General features: G+C 40.0%; 1 protein-coding gene across 1 annotated transcript in view; it reads left to right on the plus strand.

Annotated features, from left to right (window-relative positions):
• Positions 1-16046, plus strand: part of PGM5 (phosphoglucomutase 5) — a 77011-nt gene that overhangs the window by 49486 nt on the left and 11479 nt on the right. Inside the window, exons 8-10 of the mRNA XM_049794523.1 lie at positions 6339-6474; positions 7460-7643; positions 14004-14138. Coding sequence (XP_049650480.1) covers positions 6339-6474; positions 7460-7643; positions 14004-14138 — 455 coding nt within the window. The remainder of the gene's footprint in view (positions 1-6338; positions 6475-7459; positions 7644-14003; positions 14139-16046) is intronic.

Raw genomic sequence — 16046 nt, forward strand, 5'->3', positions numbered from 1 at the left:
CTGACCTCCCATTTAAGTCAATGCCATCTAAAGGCTAAACTGAACCCTCAAGATTCAATCCCATGGGCATCCAAACAACTTGAGCACTGGGTTTAAATTCCTCAGTGCATGTGTAGTTGTTGTGTAAATGAATCATGACGGTTCCTACGGGGCAATTATGCAATGACTGCGATGCCTAAAGTTTGTTTTTCTCCCTGCCTCAGTTTACTTATCATCTTTCAATTCAGTGCAGCTGTCTGAAAATATCTCATATGCCAGCAGGTTTATTTGTAAAATGCAGTCTTGTCTGTAGATGACCAATACTTCAGCGATGCGAGCTGTTTTTAGGAATAAATATTTACCTTATTGCGAATCTTTTAGTAATGTCCGAAGCTGCATGACCCTCACAAGTTTCTGCCAGTATTGGGCATTTGAATCAATTTTTCCCCTCAATCATATCTATTTAGGGAACTGAAACTTGGCACCTCTTTAGCTTTCAGCATGGAATATTTAAGGAAATGTACCATAGAGCTGATCAGAGTTGGAAACTTGCTGTTCTGTGCAAGAGAATGCGGTTTCACAGATCCACATTCTATTGTCAAACTAGCCAAACAGCGCTGGAGACCAGTTGCACATGTACTCAGGTAGTCCACCCCAGCTGGAATTTCCGAATAATACTGAGCCCTGGCTTTATAACATAAGGCATTTTGCTCTGGCAAGTAAATAAAAGCAAATTTTCTGCTATAAAAGGACAAAAGATTTTGAAAACATCCCATAGGACTGTGTTTCCCAGACTTGTTTTCTGGCAGCTGATCTTGGAGCTCAACCAGTGCTTTAAAAACTTATTCCATTTTTGTAGCAGTGTGGGGAGCTTGTCAGATGAGGTTAGTAGCTTTCTGGTTCTATGACTAATGCCCAGGACACAGTTCAGAGAAGGGCGTCAGCAGCAGCAATTAGTTTCTAAATTTCATCAGTGAACTATTAATCAGGATTAGGAGGGCTGTGTGGCTGATTTATCTTTCTGCAGTTTAAGCCACTTCAGTAATTGCTACATCTTTCATAAATTTGCATGCTTCATCTCTGAATTTCCAGATGCTATTAACATCAGCCGCCTTCTCCTGCAAGACTATGTAGAAGAAGAACTAGTGGAGAATGTAAAAATGTGCTGCTGCTGAAATGAATGAAAGCCTTAAAAGAGCTGTTTGGTGGTATCTGTTACAGTAACACAAATCTAAAATAATCTCAATAACTTGAATGAAGGAACAGATCAGAATGCCCCTAAATCTCCATTTGGCTAAAATATCGTCAAGTATCAGATTGCTGGATGATAAATTCATAAGATTCAAAGCATGTGCAAACAAAATGTATACTCGCTTTAGTCAGATTTTTGTTTTACAATCACATTTACAGAATGCAATATCCTAGGCAGAGATGACTAATTTAAGGAAAAGCAATGACATTTTCTTCATGCATATGACTCTCAGGCCTCACTGTCTCTATCAGAATTGGAAATCTCAGATACAGAATACGTTAGACATGTAAAAGACAGCATGCATGTCCAACAGATTTCCAATACCAGAAAAAGTATAGTATAAACATTTTTGCATGATCTTACTTTTCTCAGACTATTGCCTCTCAAGACTTTACTTCAGTTTATGCCTGTTTAAGTGGAGTATTTCTTTATGAATGGGAACATGCTCTGAGTTTTTCCCAGATTGTTTACTCTGAGTCCGGCCATAGCAATTGACTGTTACAGTAATAAAAAATACTTTTGCTACTGTTATATGCAGAAATACCTTACAAATTAACTTAAAAATAAATTGTCGAAGTAGATGCAGTTATTATAATTTCCCTTACTAATGGCAAATTAAATATAATGGGATAATCAGCAAAATATTTGTTGACTCCTCTGTTCTGTTGACTCTTTCTGCTTCAGCTCCTTAGTCTGGAATTCATTAATGCCTTGGATGTTTCAATTAAAAGTATCACTGAGAATTATTCTGAGATTGCTGAGAGCCCTCAGCAAGCCAGGAGGACTATTAGTATTGCAATCTCAGGAATATGTAGTTGCAAGGCACCTTTTACTTTGCACAGGGCAGCTCTGCCTCTGCGGATCCACAACAGCAGATACTGGATCTATAAAGTGAAGAAGAATGGTGTGAGCTGAACTGAGGCAGCAGAATGCGCTCCCTCCCTAGAGTTTCTACCATGTCAGCTGGGCAGTAGGAATAAGTGAGAGAGAGACAGCAGGTGAAAACCAGAGTTGACTAACAGAGTTGCAGTAATAAATTTTAGTTTGCTAAAAGAAAGAAGGGCAGTAAATGGAACAACATATGTGCATATTGTAACCCAGTGGACGGATATGCTGGTGAAATAGGTGGAATAAACAAGTTCTGAGAAATCCCAGTTGTCAGTTTTCTACCTATTAAGAGTGTCATAGTGAGACACTTCTTGGGCACACAGGGTTATTGTACTTGCACTCCCATCAGGCTAGCGTTTTTAATCAGTGACTTTTGATTCTGGAACAGTTGGGTTGTTTCCAACTTTTCCATCCAGGCTTTTGCCTCTGGATTACTTTCTTCCAATGCTTTCTCTTTCCAGGGAAGCAAAAAACTGTATGCCCTCCTGAAGGACACACAAAGACACAGCACATGCCAAAGCTGCTGAATGGATCAGAAGAATAAGTGTATACACTCATCCCTCTTCATATAGATTTATGAGCTTAAGGCATGCCAGAGCAAGGCTTAGAGCACAACAGAGAGCTTTCCAGAAATTCTTCTGTCCGTGTTTCACTGCACCATTTTGGTTCAATGAAACATACTCGAAGTGTTTGTTAAATCAAAACTCCTCTCTTCTTTGGTGTTCAGACTGTTGCACAGATGTCATGATGTATAGATCATTTTGCTGAATGAATGCTGTGCCTTTCACTGTAGGATTTGTTGGCCTGCAATCTGCAGAGTGTTACACAGCAGGAGAATAAATGATCGTTTACATTTGAACAAATTGCTGAGGCGTTTAGCTCAGTACCATGTCTCCACTTCTTGCTGGTGTCTGTTGAGACTCTTAAGCCATTTAGGTTGCTGATAATATCAGCAGAAGAGATGACTTCTTAGATGAAATTGGATTTTTCAGTGCTAAGGATGCATGGCTGAAAGAAGAGGCAAGCAGGTTAAGAAGGACAAGAACAGCCATGCTGGGGTGAGCTTGCTGTTGCCAGGGCCTCACCCAGCCCCCTGGGGCTCCCCCACCCTGCCCATGTCAGCCCTGGGGGCCGTCAGCCCCTGCCCCAGCGACGCTGCAGCAGGGCCTGTCTCCAGCTCCCCACAGGCCTGCCCTGCCCCGCCATGGGCCCCCTGAGCTAGGCCTACCCACGGCCCCACATCCTGGCCTGGCCTCAGCCCATCCCTGTCCCCACAGAGGTGCCCGATTCCCCGGGGCTGGGGTTGCCCTGGTGGCTCCTGGCTGGGGCGGTTGGGGGGGGGGGGGCCCTGGCTGCCAGGCCCTGCCCTGCCACCCTGGGGGAGCCCCCGGTGCTCCCAGTCCCTGGGGAGCCCCCAGCCCCTGTGGTGACCTGATGCCTTCTCCTGCTGCTACCAGAGGAACGATGGACGCTGGTGGGAAGTGACAGCTCTATTTTAGGCCTCTCTTTCGGTGGCGGTGGCAGAAACCTGCACCATTATCTGGGAACAGACCCTTGGCTACAGTAACAATGATCGTGACCACGCCGTCTGCTTTGCCTACGAGTAAGCTGACTTTATTATCTGTAGGCCATGTTGCTGGTGTTTCTGTGGAAGGAAGGCATCCTTCAGCTGGTCTAGCACGTTATCGCAACAAGGGAGCAGACAAGGTGAGGACCCGATCGCCCAAAGGGCTGACTTCCTGTGGAGGGACATTCGTTTTCCTTTCTTATCTGAAGCTATTTGCAAAGGTGTGAGAGCTCATAAATAACCCTGCCCTTTTTCTTCTGATTAGTTGGCGCTCCATGCTTTCATGGCACCCAGGACTCTGGAGCAGGAAACAGAGTGGGCTGTTGGTCTTCCTTCCTATAGTGGCTCCTCGAGGACCAGCCTGTAGCTCTGGCCATTGTAGTAGGAGACTGCCCTTGTGGCAGAGAGCTCACGGATTACAGATCAAGGCAGATAAAAAGTGGCAGAAAGGAAGTATTCTTACTATCATGACGGCTACTTTGCAAATGCAAAGGAACGTTACCATCTGTCTCAGCTCTTAAATCCATCTACAGTATTCAGTGTCCTTGTTTTATGCATTTCCTAGCTCATAGACACAAACATATTCTTCATGTAAGTATTTTTCCTCTTCACAAGTCTTCAGTAATCATTCCTATACAACTCTGATATTGTGCTGAAATAGTGATTTACGTTTAGTTAACTCTGTGGTAGTTAACTTGCTTAATGCTAGGTTCAGGGTGTTGGAGGTCTACACCCCCAGGGTTGAACATAACACAAGAAGACTAAGTGGGAGGCAGAGCTGGCAGGCCCAGAACAATGGGCTCTTAGCAAATCTGTATGAGTAGCAGCTGCTGCTGTGGCTGTTGGTCTTCCCTAAGAAGATGGATTGCAAGTCCAAGGCAGCAGCAGTGACTGGAAGATGGACATCAGGACTGAACCCTAGGAATCGCAGTGGCTTTCTGCACGTCTTGCTGTTTTCCTTATATGTCTTTAATTTTCTGTTGACAGTTTTTCACAGGATTAACAGCTTCAGTGCATCAATTTATATTATGGGAACCATGTCCTCCGCCAGTAGCAAAACACAGCCATTTTGACAGATGACTGTGTAGACCTTGCAGGCTGTTATGTAAAACCACAGCACTACAAAGCACTCTTGCTGCCAAACGATTTTTGTGTTTGAGGAAGGAGGATATTTCATAAAACAGGTTTTCAACTTAAGACTGTCAAGATTTCTCTCTGGACGATTTTGCTAAGTATCTTGTAAGGGCACAGATAGTCCAAGTGGTTGCCTCCCTGATCAGTAGGTAATTCATGGAGGAAACAAAACTTGTGAATTACTGCACTTGCTTTGTACTCAGGGTTTCAATAATGTGCGACTAGACAGAAAAAAACATCGCAGCTAACAAACTTTAACGAAATCTAGTATTATTATGCCAGACCAATGGCCACATATTTGATGTCTTTTCAAGTTTCTTGAGTCTATTAGCTTATGTAATTGTCATCAGTATCTACTGAGTGTCAGATGTCTCAGATCTTACTTTGTGTTAATTCTCATGCATGCTTCCTTGTGATTTTTTGGTAATCTGGGTTAGATACATATGGCCACAAAAGCTTTTTCTGAGTTATCCAAAAGGAGAGGGCACTTGCTGAGATGACTAAGAACCTTCCTGTGAAACAGTCTTTTGTTAGGAAATACTGATTTTATTGAAAGTTTTTGCTGATTGATACATTCCGATTTTAACACACAGAGCTTAGCATCATAGAAATATTTCTGGTTAAGGTATGTTACACATCTGTTGCAGACCAGCCTATTACTCCAAGTTGGCATTTTGGCTTTGTATGTGGGAAGTGCAAGATCAAGTCTGTGCTCTTTTGAATTCAGATAATAGACTTGAAGTTGTGCCTCCCATATCTGAGAGTATGTGCTAAATCCTGTGGAGTATTCCAAAATTGTTCTTAGTCTCCATTATTGGATCAATGTCTCCCTTCATAAATATAAATCTAGGAAGGGATTTAGTTCTGAGCATCCAAACATCTTTACCACTGAGAGAAATGGAGAAATAGGGAAAGGGGAAAAAGTGCTATTCTCTGGTTTGTTTGGTTTTTGTTGGTTTGGTGGGGGTTTTTTCCCAAAACATTTTTTGGGGCTTTTTTTTTTTTAATCCTCATGGGAGGTCATGAACATTCTGGAAATCTTCATTTTTCATGGAATGGGAAATTTTTTTCTCTGCAGCTTGACAGAATAACATCTGCAGAGATAAGGAGATGCTATTGAACTTGACTTACATAACTCAGAACATTCTGGTTCATCGCCAGGGGTGTGCATACTTAGCCCAGTTCTGGGAAACAGTACCAGAGGTGTGAAAACACCCTGTATGTCAGTGAGCAGGAATCATGACTAAAAATGTTCTCCTTCTACTATCATTTCTATTCAAATGCTTGTACATCTTTTTATTTAACCTTAGGAGTACAGGCTTTGTCATATATAAATAAATCACTTTTTAAACATTAGTTCTGGCTGTCTGTCTGGAAGATATCAGAGTTGCTGAGGTTAGTACTGTTGTTTACTGTTATGTGACATACAAAGTTAAATGAGACATTTGCCCAGCCTCTTTACCTTCTTTTCTGACTTGCAGTGATACCAAATAATGTGCTTTATGTATGTCTCTTTAGGGTCTGATCACCTTCGAGAGAAAGATGGACTCTGGGCTGTGCTAGTTTGGCTTTCAATCCTAGCAGCTCGAAAGCAGAGTGTGGAGGAGATTGTCAGGGATCACTGGACAAAATTTGGCCGTCACTACTACTGCAGGTGAGAAAAATGAGGAAAAGGCACAGGAACTTAACGCAGTTAGTAGGACAATTCTGCTACAACCATGGCTTCTTCAGCTGTGCTCAGCTGCATTTAGGTGTGCATTTGCTGTGTCCACAGAATGAAAACCTGCCACAGATTGCCACAGTTCTGTAGGCAGGTTTTTTCTGATGAGTAATTGGCAGCAGAAGTTATTTACTTACTGAAGGGGCAGCATCTATATGTCACTTTTAGTATATGAGTAATTGAATTTTCTGATACTGAATGGCAGAAATATTTGAATTACTTGTAGAATCTGTAGGCATAGATCATTACATGGTGTTGAACAAAAAATCAAAATCCCAGCAAGATTTACTCCTGCATTTGTTTCTGTATCTGTTTCCATGTGACAGTGTTTTAGTGAGAACTGGGACTATGTCTACTTTTAATTCAGGAGAACTCCTCCAAAGATCTGAACACTTACTCATTTTTACTAAGGTCTCAAAAGCGTGTATTCTAACTGTCATTTATATCTTAGCTTCTGCCTCTCTCTTTCACTCAGAATAGATTTAATCCAGAGGAGTTCACATATCTGTAAGGTCTTTTGCACACAGCTGTTCCTCAAAACTTGTAGCAAAGTTTTCTCCATTTCACTTGGCTGTTGTGCACTGCACTGATTGTGTCCTTAATCTTGGAAAGCTAGCTGTGCATAGGTGACGTTTTCTATGCTACTTCAGAAACAGTGCATTTTCTAAATGATTTCTGTTGACTCAGAGTCAGGTGGCCAGAGTGGAACTCTGGTTCACACAGATAATGGTCAGATTGCACAGAACTTACATGTGTGTGCTGGTTTAATTTGCCATCAGTACTTCAGTGTCCACCTCTGATTTTTGAAGGAAGCACTAAATTGCTAATTGTGAGTATACTGAGTTCTGTGTAAGCAGAACTGTTTTCTCAGCTGTAGAGGACTTACTTCTTGGTTCTACTTTTTACATATATGTGCAAGGTTTGATTATGAAGCACTGGAACCCAGAACAGCGTATTTCATAATGAGAGACCTGGAAGCTTTGATCACTGACAAATCATTCAGCCATCAGCAGTTTGCTGTGGGTAACAATATCTACAGCGTGGAGAGAACAGACAGCTTTGAATACATAGATCCTGTGGATGGCACTGTGACCAAAAGACAGGTATGGCTGTAGTGATGGAGTACCAAAGTTTTGCGACTGTCATATTGTCTCTAACAGTGTTTCTAACGTTCAGCTGCCAAACCTCTCCATTTATTTATAGGATGGTGTTTTCTTTGCTCTGGTAGATACCACATTTCCTACCTAAGATTAGCTCAGTCTGGATAAGATAATCCACCTCTGGTTTAGCTTGCACTTGCTGTGCATAGCTGGAGCCAGTAGTGTCACAGAGAATGTAGGAGGGGATGGAGTCCCTGGTGACAGCAATGCATGTAGGGAGGGTTCCCTTTCCTGAACAAAGCAAAGTAGAAAGACAGTTTTTTCTTCTTTATTTTCTATCTGAAATCTTCACTTGCTATATGTTACAGAAAAAGTTAAAATTTTCTTGCTCTTGGTGACCCACAGGATTTGCATACTTAAGACACAATATCTGTTGTAGCCAATAGTATGCACAAGACGTTAGTGGATTGTACCATATGAGGGCAGTTTTGACTTCTCTAGCCTAAATGACCGGTTCTGTGTTCCTTCTGGGCTGTGTCCATAACGAGATTCCTTAGCTATCAAGAACTGCAGTTCAAACTGAGCCTTCAGTGTTTTGAAATTCATGATGTGCTCAAAACTACCCATGTACTTTTGCCACATGTAAATATATATTCAAATATCTTGAATATGAGCTATGACTCATACTAAAATGTCTTCTGATTTTATGCTGTTTATTTTTATTGTCCTAGTTTCTCTGGTTTGTAAATTACTTGACCTGACCAGACCCTAGCAGATGATATTACAAGCCATTAAAACTATTGTCATGCCATTCTGCTCAGAGTCTTTATAGTTTCCATTCATCATTGCATCCAGAAAATATAAGTAGCCCACCTGCCACTGAGCTACTCTCTTTGTGCATATTACTGCTGAAAAAAGATACGAGGATATTGTCATATCCAAGTCCACTGGAAAATTACAGGCACATGAGACTTGTGGACCTTGTACTTTTAAGGAACAGCTTGTGAATTTTCAGTGCACTTTTCTTTCCCTTCATTTTCATCCAAAGCCCTTGTCCTAAATTGGAATATAATTGCTAATCATATCACCATGTAACACAGAGAAACATGACTTGGCCTGTTTTCAGATGGACTCTGAAAGTGAGCCCATAAAATCAGAAAGCATGTCTTTTCACAGGGAGAAGCACGTATTTATTGAGAGTACAGTTCAACCAGTTTGTCTTTTGACAAGGGCACATTCCTAGCTCCATGTGTGCAGCCTCAGTGGGATTCTCCAAGCACAATAAAATAAGAGAGGACATTGATCCATGCAAATGAAGCAATAGTTCACTGCTGCCGTTTTTCTCAGGTAGCTTGGTCTTCGTGTAAATGCAGATACCTTTTTCTGACTGTCATGAGCTTCATGCAGATTTTCCAGCTATGTTTTCAGGAACCTGTTAAAAGTTTTGTCCCAAGGAGGGAGGGGACAGACATTTATATTCAGTGTAACTGTACTATGTCTCATGAATGAGAAGCTGGCTGCATGATAATTAATCAGTGTTAATAAACAGCAGGTTCAGAAAACAAACACAGCAACAACAAAATAGGCAGCAAACAATACGCCCACACTGTAGCTTCTAATTCACTCTGACTATTGAAACCCATGAATATTGTTTATCACAGTGCAATAATAAGTCATAAAATCAAATTGAATGTTCTGCTGTTCTTGAAGACTGTTTTCATTTTTAAAGTCCTCTTGTGCTAGCCTTTGCACACATGAGCACGTAACAGTGCTGCTCCTGAGGATCCTGCAAGCCAGAAATGGGACCAGTTGCATTTCTGCGTGAAATTTGAATTAGAAGGATGAGAAGTACAAGTTGCCCATTATAATGATTAACTTTGAGCTTTTTAATGAAGTGTTCTTATATTCTGAGATTCACAGAGTAAAACTCTGGACCTTTGTTATTAGAAGTTTGTTAATGTTTTCTCGCTCCTTTGTTAGATTTGGGATGCAGAGGGCTCTGCATGTAGTCTTGGTTTTTTTGTATTACAGTTTGAGCAAGAGTCAGGAAACAGGTATTGGAAAAGTTGGAAAAAAGTTATTTCAGGTAACTCCCCAGAGATACAGCAAAAATTCTTCTCTGTTCAGAATGATATTTCAGTCATGTATCAGCAATAAGGTATTTCCTGTCAGAGTAGCAAGTGTGACCTGCTATGCCTATGGGACACTCAGGGTTCCATAGAGGAGCAATTAAAATTTGTGATACTCACAGTATCTTGAAGCAAAAGTATAGCCATTTTACATGCTCCTAATTTATGTATATGTCTCTGTGTCTAATATATTGCTGGTAGGATAGATTTTCTACTGGTGTTACTCCCTGATGTTATACTTTAGTAATGTTTTTTGAAATCCTAAGCTATTTTGCTTTAAGTTTGCTGCTTTGTCTTGTTCATGCTAACTTATTATGCTACTTTATTATTATTTATTTAATTATGAACCTGGTAACAGAAAAAAACCCCAAACCACTGGAAACCAAACTACATAGTAGAATATGTAGTCGGTTTAGTTTTCTGAGTGCTTCATAGGTACTGATACATCAGTAGGCTGTTTAACTGTATTTTAATATAAAAGAGAGAAATCCCAGTGAAGGTCCATCTCCATCACATCAGCTTCAAAGTCAGTGGATTAACTGGGGAACATAATTTTGTTACAGAGTTTCCACACAGCTCATTAATATCCATTAGCAGGCCTAATTTGCCTAAAACAAGTGTCTGTAGATGTTCAGTGTGGGAGCCTTAATAAACCTTTTAATCTGCTTCCTCCCAGAAGAAAAATTGTCTGTTCCCGTAAGAAAGCAATATTCTTGTTAGCGACAAATAGTCTGTCCTATTTTGTTAAAACTGGAAGTTACTTTGTCCTATGGGCTTTCCAGTGTGTTATTCTTCTTTCTTTTCCTCTTGCATTGGTTTATAAGTTCTGCATATAAAATTCTATGTTTCATGGAGCCAACATCTTCTATATAATAAATTGCAAATATGTGGCTTTAAATTAATGGAGCTTATGTCAGGTGAAAAAATACCATCATGACAAACAATAAGTAGGCTGCTTGCAATTTCACAAGCTTGCTTTGACCTTGCTGACCACAAAAGCTCAAAAATGTCAGGAAGGAAAACTTTTATGTGTTAGACTGGATATTCTGTAACGAGTGTGGAAAATCTGTTTGGTTTTGTCTTTACACAACATGGAGAGTCACAGGTTATTCTCCAAGCAATGCTTTTCCATATTTATTTGGTAACAGTGTTTTTGGCTGGCTTTTTTTGGCTTTAACAAACGTTTGTAACTCATGGCTTTTAGGTATAATTTCCAGAAAACAGTGAAGGATATAAAAATTTAAGCGCTCTCATTAATTTCTGTGGCTTTCCTGAGTGAAAAGCTTTGCTAGTGCTTAACTCACTGTTTCAAAGGGAGAGTCAAAAGTCAAATTTCTTGCTGCTGGGCTCTCTGAAAAATGAGTTAAACTGAATCTCCAGGTGCAAATATCTTAACTTTAAAAGTTGACTTGGACAGTCCAGCTCTAAAGGCCATTGTTTCCCTAGAATATGATTTATCACTGGCACTTATGTTTATTGTTTTTAAGGATTACAGTCACTGTGTCTCTGTAATTCCCTTTTACAGAGTATTTTCAGCTGTATGGCAGGAATCCTAGTCTTACAGACAAATATTAATTGTCATCATGCATGTATAAAAATGAATAGTGTCAGTCGTGTGTCCCTGAGAAATGCAAAATGAGTAAAATAATAAGCTCAGAAATAGTACAGTGAACTGTCTGAATGCTGGTTGCCTGTCTATATGTTATATAAGCATCCCAAGTGCCGTTAACTGTAACATCAAACTGGCTACAGATGCCATAGTTCAGTGGAACGTTTTTGCATCATAAAGTTATGGGAAGAGTTACTGGGAGTGTTTATAAATCCTTTTTATTCTGAAGACCATAATTTAATGAGTGGTGAGACTTCAGATGTGCTAAACCAAGTAACAATGTGCTATTGTTGTTATTGCGAGATAAACATGGAGTATGTGGAAGAGTATTCAAGTAGCCTTGCTAGTCATGTCATTGTGGGAGTTGTTAGGCCTGGCAGGAGCATATAAAATGCCCTTTTAGTCTTTGAAGAGGAAGACACATGCTGTGGTATTCATGCTTTCATTTTGTGCAGGTATGTTAGACTTACTTCCTTCTCTCTTAAAGCTGATTGACATTAATGTTCTGTACTTTGAGCTGCTGGTTCTGAGTTTGACAACAGTTTGAAACAAACTGTACCCAGAACTGTGAAACTCTTCAATTTATCTTGTTTCTTTCCACTGTCATAAAATTAAGTGTAATGAGCAATCAGTAAGAGACAACCCCTTGCTCACAGGATCAAATCATAGCAAACAGCCTGTGTAATTCTAGGCATCCAAGATGGAATCTTGATTCCACTGAAATTAATGGCAAAACTCACATCAACATCAATTGAACCATCTCATTACAAAGTTGGCTTAACAGCAAATACTAGAAAAACAGGCTCTAAAGCTCAATCTTTTGAATGTAAACTATTTCTGTTTGTCACTTTTGCTGTACATATTGAGAATACTACATAAATTTAGATTGCTGATACATGTTAAAATTAATATATAATACCATACTAGCAGCTAAAATAAGTTTTATGGTATCACCAAAGTTAGAGATGGAAAATATCCCTTAGGCCATCTAATCCAACCCTTTTTCCATGTAGGATATTTTCCTGTTGTTTATTTTCTAGTGTTAATGGGCATTACACAGGAAAGATATGAACCTGTTGGAGTGGGTCCAGAGGAGGGCCACCAAAATGATCAGAGGGATGGAACACCTCTCCTATGAGGGCAGGCTGAGAGAGTTGAGGTTGTTCAGCCTGGAGAAGAGAAGGCTCCAGGAAGACCTTATTGCAGCCTTTCAGTACTTAAAGGGGGCTTGTAAGAAAGATGGGGACAATTTTTTTAGCAGGGCCCATGGTGATAGGACAAGGGGTAATGGTTTTAAACTAAAAGAGGGCAGATTCAGACTAGGTACAAGGAGGAAATTTTTTACAATGAGCATGGTGAGACACTGGAACAGGTTGCTCAGAATCAAGGTCAGGTTGGATGAGGCTCTCAGCAATCTGACCTACTTGAAGATGTCCCTGCTCATTGCAGGGGGGTTGGACTACACCTTTCAAGGTCCCTTCCAACCCAAACTATTCTATGATTCTGTGATTATCAACCAAACAATGCTTTACGTAGTGCTGAAGATGTTTTGGCATATACCTGAGGGAACAAATGTTTCTACTTATACTTCAGAATATTGGAGCACTGTGTTGCTAACATCAGTGTCTTCTGAACCTGCTGATAAAACTGGAAGAATAAAATGCTCCTCTATTAATTCTCCTCTCTCATTTTTTTAATGGTTTACTGCCCCTTAAACAAAAGTAGCAAAGATCTCAGTTTATGTACTAGGCATTTGCCAACAGCAGGACTACAAGGGGAAATAAAGTTCAGTGGCACAGCAGAGGTGACATTTAGAGTAAGGGTAGCATTTACAGAAAGGGAACTAGACTGCATGTTAGTGCAGAATTGGTATTGAAACACTACAACTATTTAACTGTGCAATTTAGTCCTTTGGCTTTAACGGCCTTCCGGTACAGAAAGTCTGTCAACTGTGGATCCAAGTATATGGTCTGTGGTCTGTAGGAGAATGTGTTCATATATACAGTATGAAAGAGGTGAGGGAGGAGGAAAAAAGAGGTGAAGATAGCAACAAAGAGCAAGTTCACAGTTAATTAATAATAAATCCTTTTTATTCTACACACAGTTAAATGCATTAATTAGTGTACTGGATATTAATTAACACCCTAAGTTAAGTTTCCCAAGTTGTACTGGAGGCTCTTGTTGAAATTCTTCTAATCAAATGTTGATGTATGGTCTATGAGGGGTAGCAACTGATCCTGTCCTTTGTATTCACTACTGACAACTGGGTTTTGATCTTGGGATCCTGGAGCTATTTTTTAGGCCACTAATCCTTGCTGATCTTATAACTACTTCTCAGGCCATTGATTTTGTGCTCTGCCACACAGAACAAGAACAAATCAACTAAATAAAAAATGAAAACAGCAGTAAGAGAGTCCTTGTTATGAGGAGTGGGAGGGAATACACAAGATCATTTCTAGTCTTTAGAGGGGGGGAAAAGAGTAATAAATGAGTTGTCCAAAGTTACAGGGAAAGAGGAGATGCATCCAAATGGCTCTTCCCTCCACTTTTTAATTTAAAGCAGTGAACTGTGATTTGTAAATGTACTGCCACCTTACATATATGCTGCTGCTTCTTCTCCCCTAGGGGCTGCGAATTATTTTTTCAGATGCTTCCAGGCTTATCTTCAGAATGAGTGCTTCTAGCCATGTGAGAGCTACTCTCCGGATCTATGCAGAGAGTTACGAAAAGGATCCTAGCCAACACAATAAGGAACCACAGGTAATACAATAGCATTGTAGTGAGTGAATAAGTAATGCGCTTCCTCTGTAATAGCAGTGACTACAGGTTTTCATCTTTAATCAAAAGGAAGACTCAGCACTTTTACCCCTGTTTACTGTGTTTGTGGATGATTTTCCTAATCATGTGACTATACATGTTTTGAGGCAGGACCATCAGTTTTAATATATGTTTGTGTAATATCTAACACAACAGGCATGTCAAGGGCTGAGATGCCTGGTGATAAATGCTGGGCAATGACTTTAGTCTGTTAAGAGAAACCATGCTAGTTTTAATTTTTCACTCGTTTTTTTTTTTGCAACTGTTGTAATCTGAGTTATAGAACAATATTTTAAAAAAGATAATTATTTTTCAAGCAGGTTATATGGGGATCACTTAGTTATGGCAACCTAGGGGTTACTCACAATGAGAGTACAGTTAGGATATATGGATGACAGAGTCTAAACAACGTAGGGATTCCTTGTAAGGGAAAGGCTTGCAGCTGTCTGAGAATTATCTCGTATCATAACCAGACTCTTTCCTAAGAAGAGTGAAGGTTGAGAGCAAGTTGCAGTACAGTCCAGCAGTCACCTAAAACAATTCATAATACAAATGACATTTCAAATTCTCAGATTTTTCCCAGTAAAACACCTTCATGCTGTGATATACAACAAGAAAGGGCTAAGGATGTTTCATGGAAGAGAGGATAAGCATTTGGCTTGTAGTAAATCAACACCTTGTAGTTTGAAGTCCCGTGTAGTTGTGTATTCATGACTGGAATGAAAATACAAATTTCCCAAAACATAAAAGCTGTCAAATGCATTCGAACCCTAAGTAAATGTTTGACATTATTTTTTCACCAGATTCCCACCATAAACAGCGAGTTTTTTCTTATGCTCTTAAACAATTGTCTGTCAGTCATGAAAAGTGCTTCAATTTTTCTAGAAATGTTGCAGCCTCCATTCCTGCAGATATGATCTATTAATTTTATTTGCATTTTCTTAAAGTAACAGTTTGCATCCCCAGGATACTTAGAATGTTAAGCCTTCAACAGACTAAAGGACCATTTTTAAGCAATTTTACTGTTTTTCTGTGCATTGAAGTTTAGACAGCTAGCAGGGTCATAAATAGATTTTGACCAAGGAAGAACACTGTTACAACCCCATTTGCACTTGATACTCTTTTGGGTTTACATGGCAAGGTTTTGGTAGCGGGGGGACTGCAGGGGTGGCTTCTGTGAGAAGACATCAGAAACTACCCCCATGTCAAACAGAGCCAGTTCCAGCTGCCTCCTAGGTGGAGCTACCCGTAGCCAATGCTGAGCCACACAGCAATGTTGGTAGCGCCTCTGTGATAACATAATTAAGAAGAGTAAAAACCACTGTGCAACAGCAGCAGGGAGGGAGGATTGAGAGTATGTGGGAGAAACAATTCTGCAGACACCAAGGTCAGTGGAGAATGAAGGGAGAGTGATAGAGCGGCTTGATGGGCACCTGGCAGTCAGCCAAAGTTAATGCACCCCAGCTATGTCAAATTTTGTTACAGCACAAACTGTTTATCAGTTTCAATTCAGCTGACCATTTTAAGTATGGTTCTTTGTGCTATGTAGGCAAGGCATAGATGAAATGAAAATAAGTTATGATAAGTAACAGGCTAAGAGTTCATTTTAGAGGTTTGCAGTGCGCTTACGGTAACCTTGGGATACATGACACAAAAAGTGTGATCTGAACATGCTTCCTGTATAATGAATCCCAACAAAACATACTAGAAAACAATAAAGCATATACTTGCAGCATTCATCTAGCTAAACTTTTGACCATTTAATTACAAGTGACTATGTCCCTTTTAAAATGGAACCTTTTTTGCATCCACAGATTGTTCTACTTTACTTGTTTCAAGGTATGAGAGAAG

Source organism: Accipiter gentilis, chromosome Z (genome assembly GCF_929443795.1).
Source record: "Accipiter gentilis chromosome Z, bAccGen1.1, whole genome shotgun sequence".
Classification (NCBI taxonomy): Eukaryota; Metazoa; Chordata; class Aves; order Accipitriformes; family Accipitridae; genus Astur; species Astur gentilis.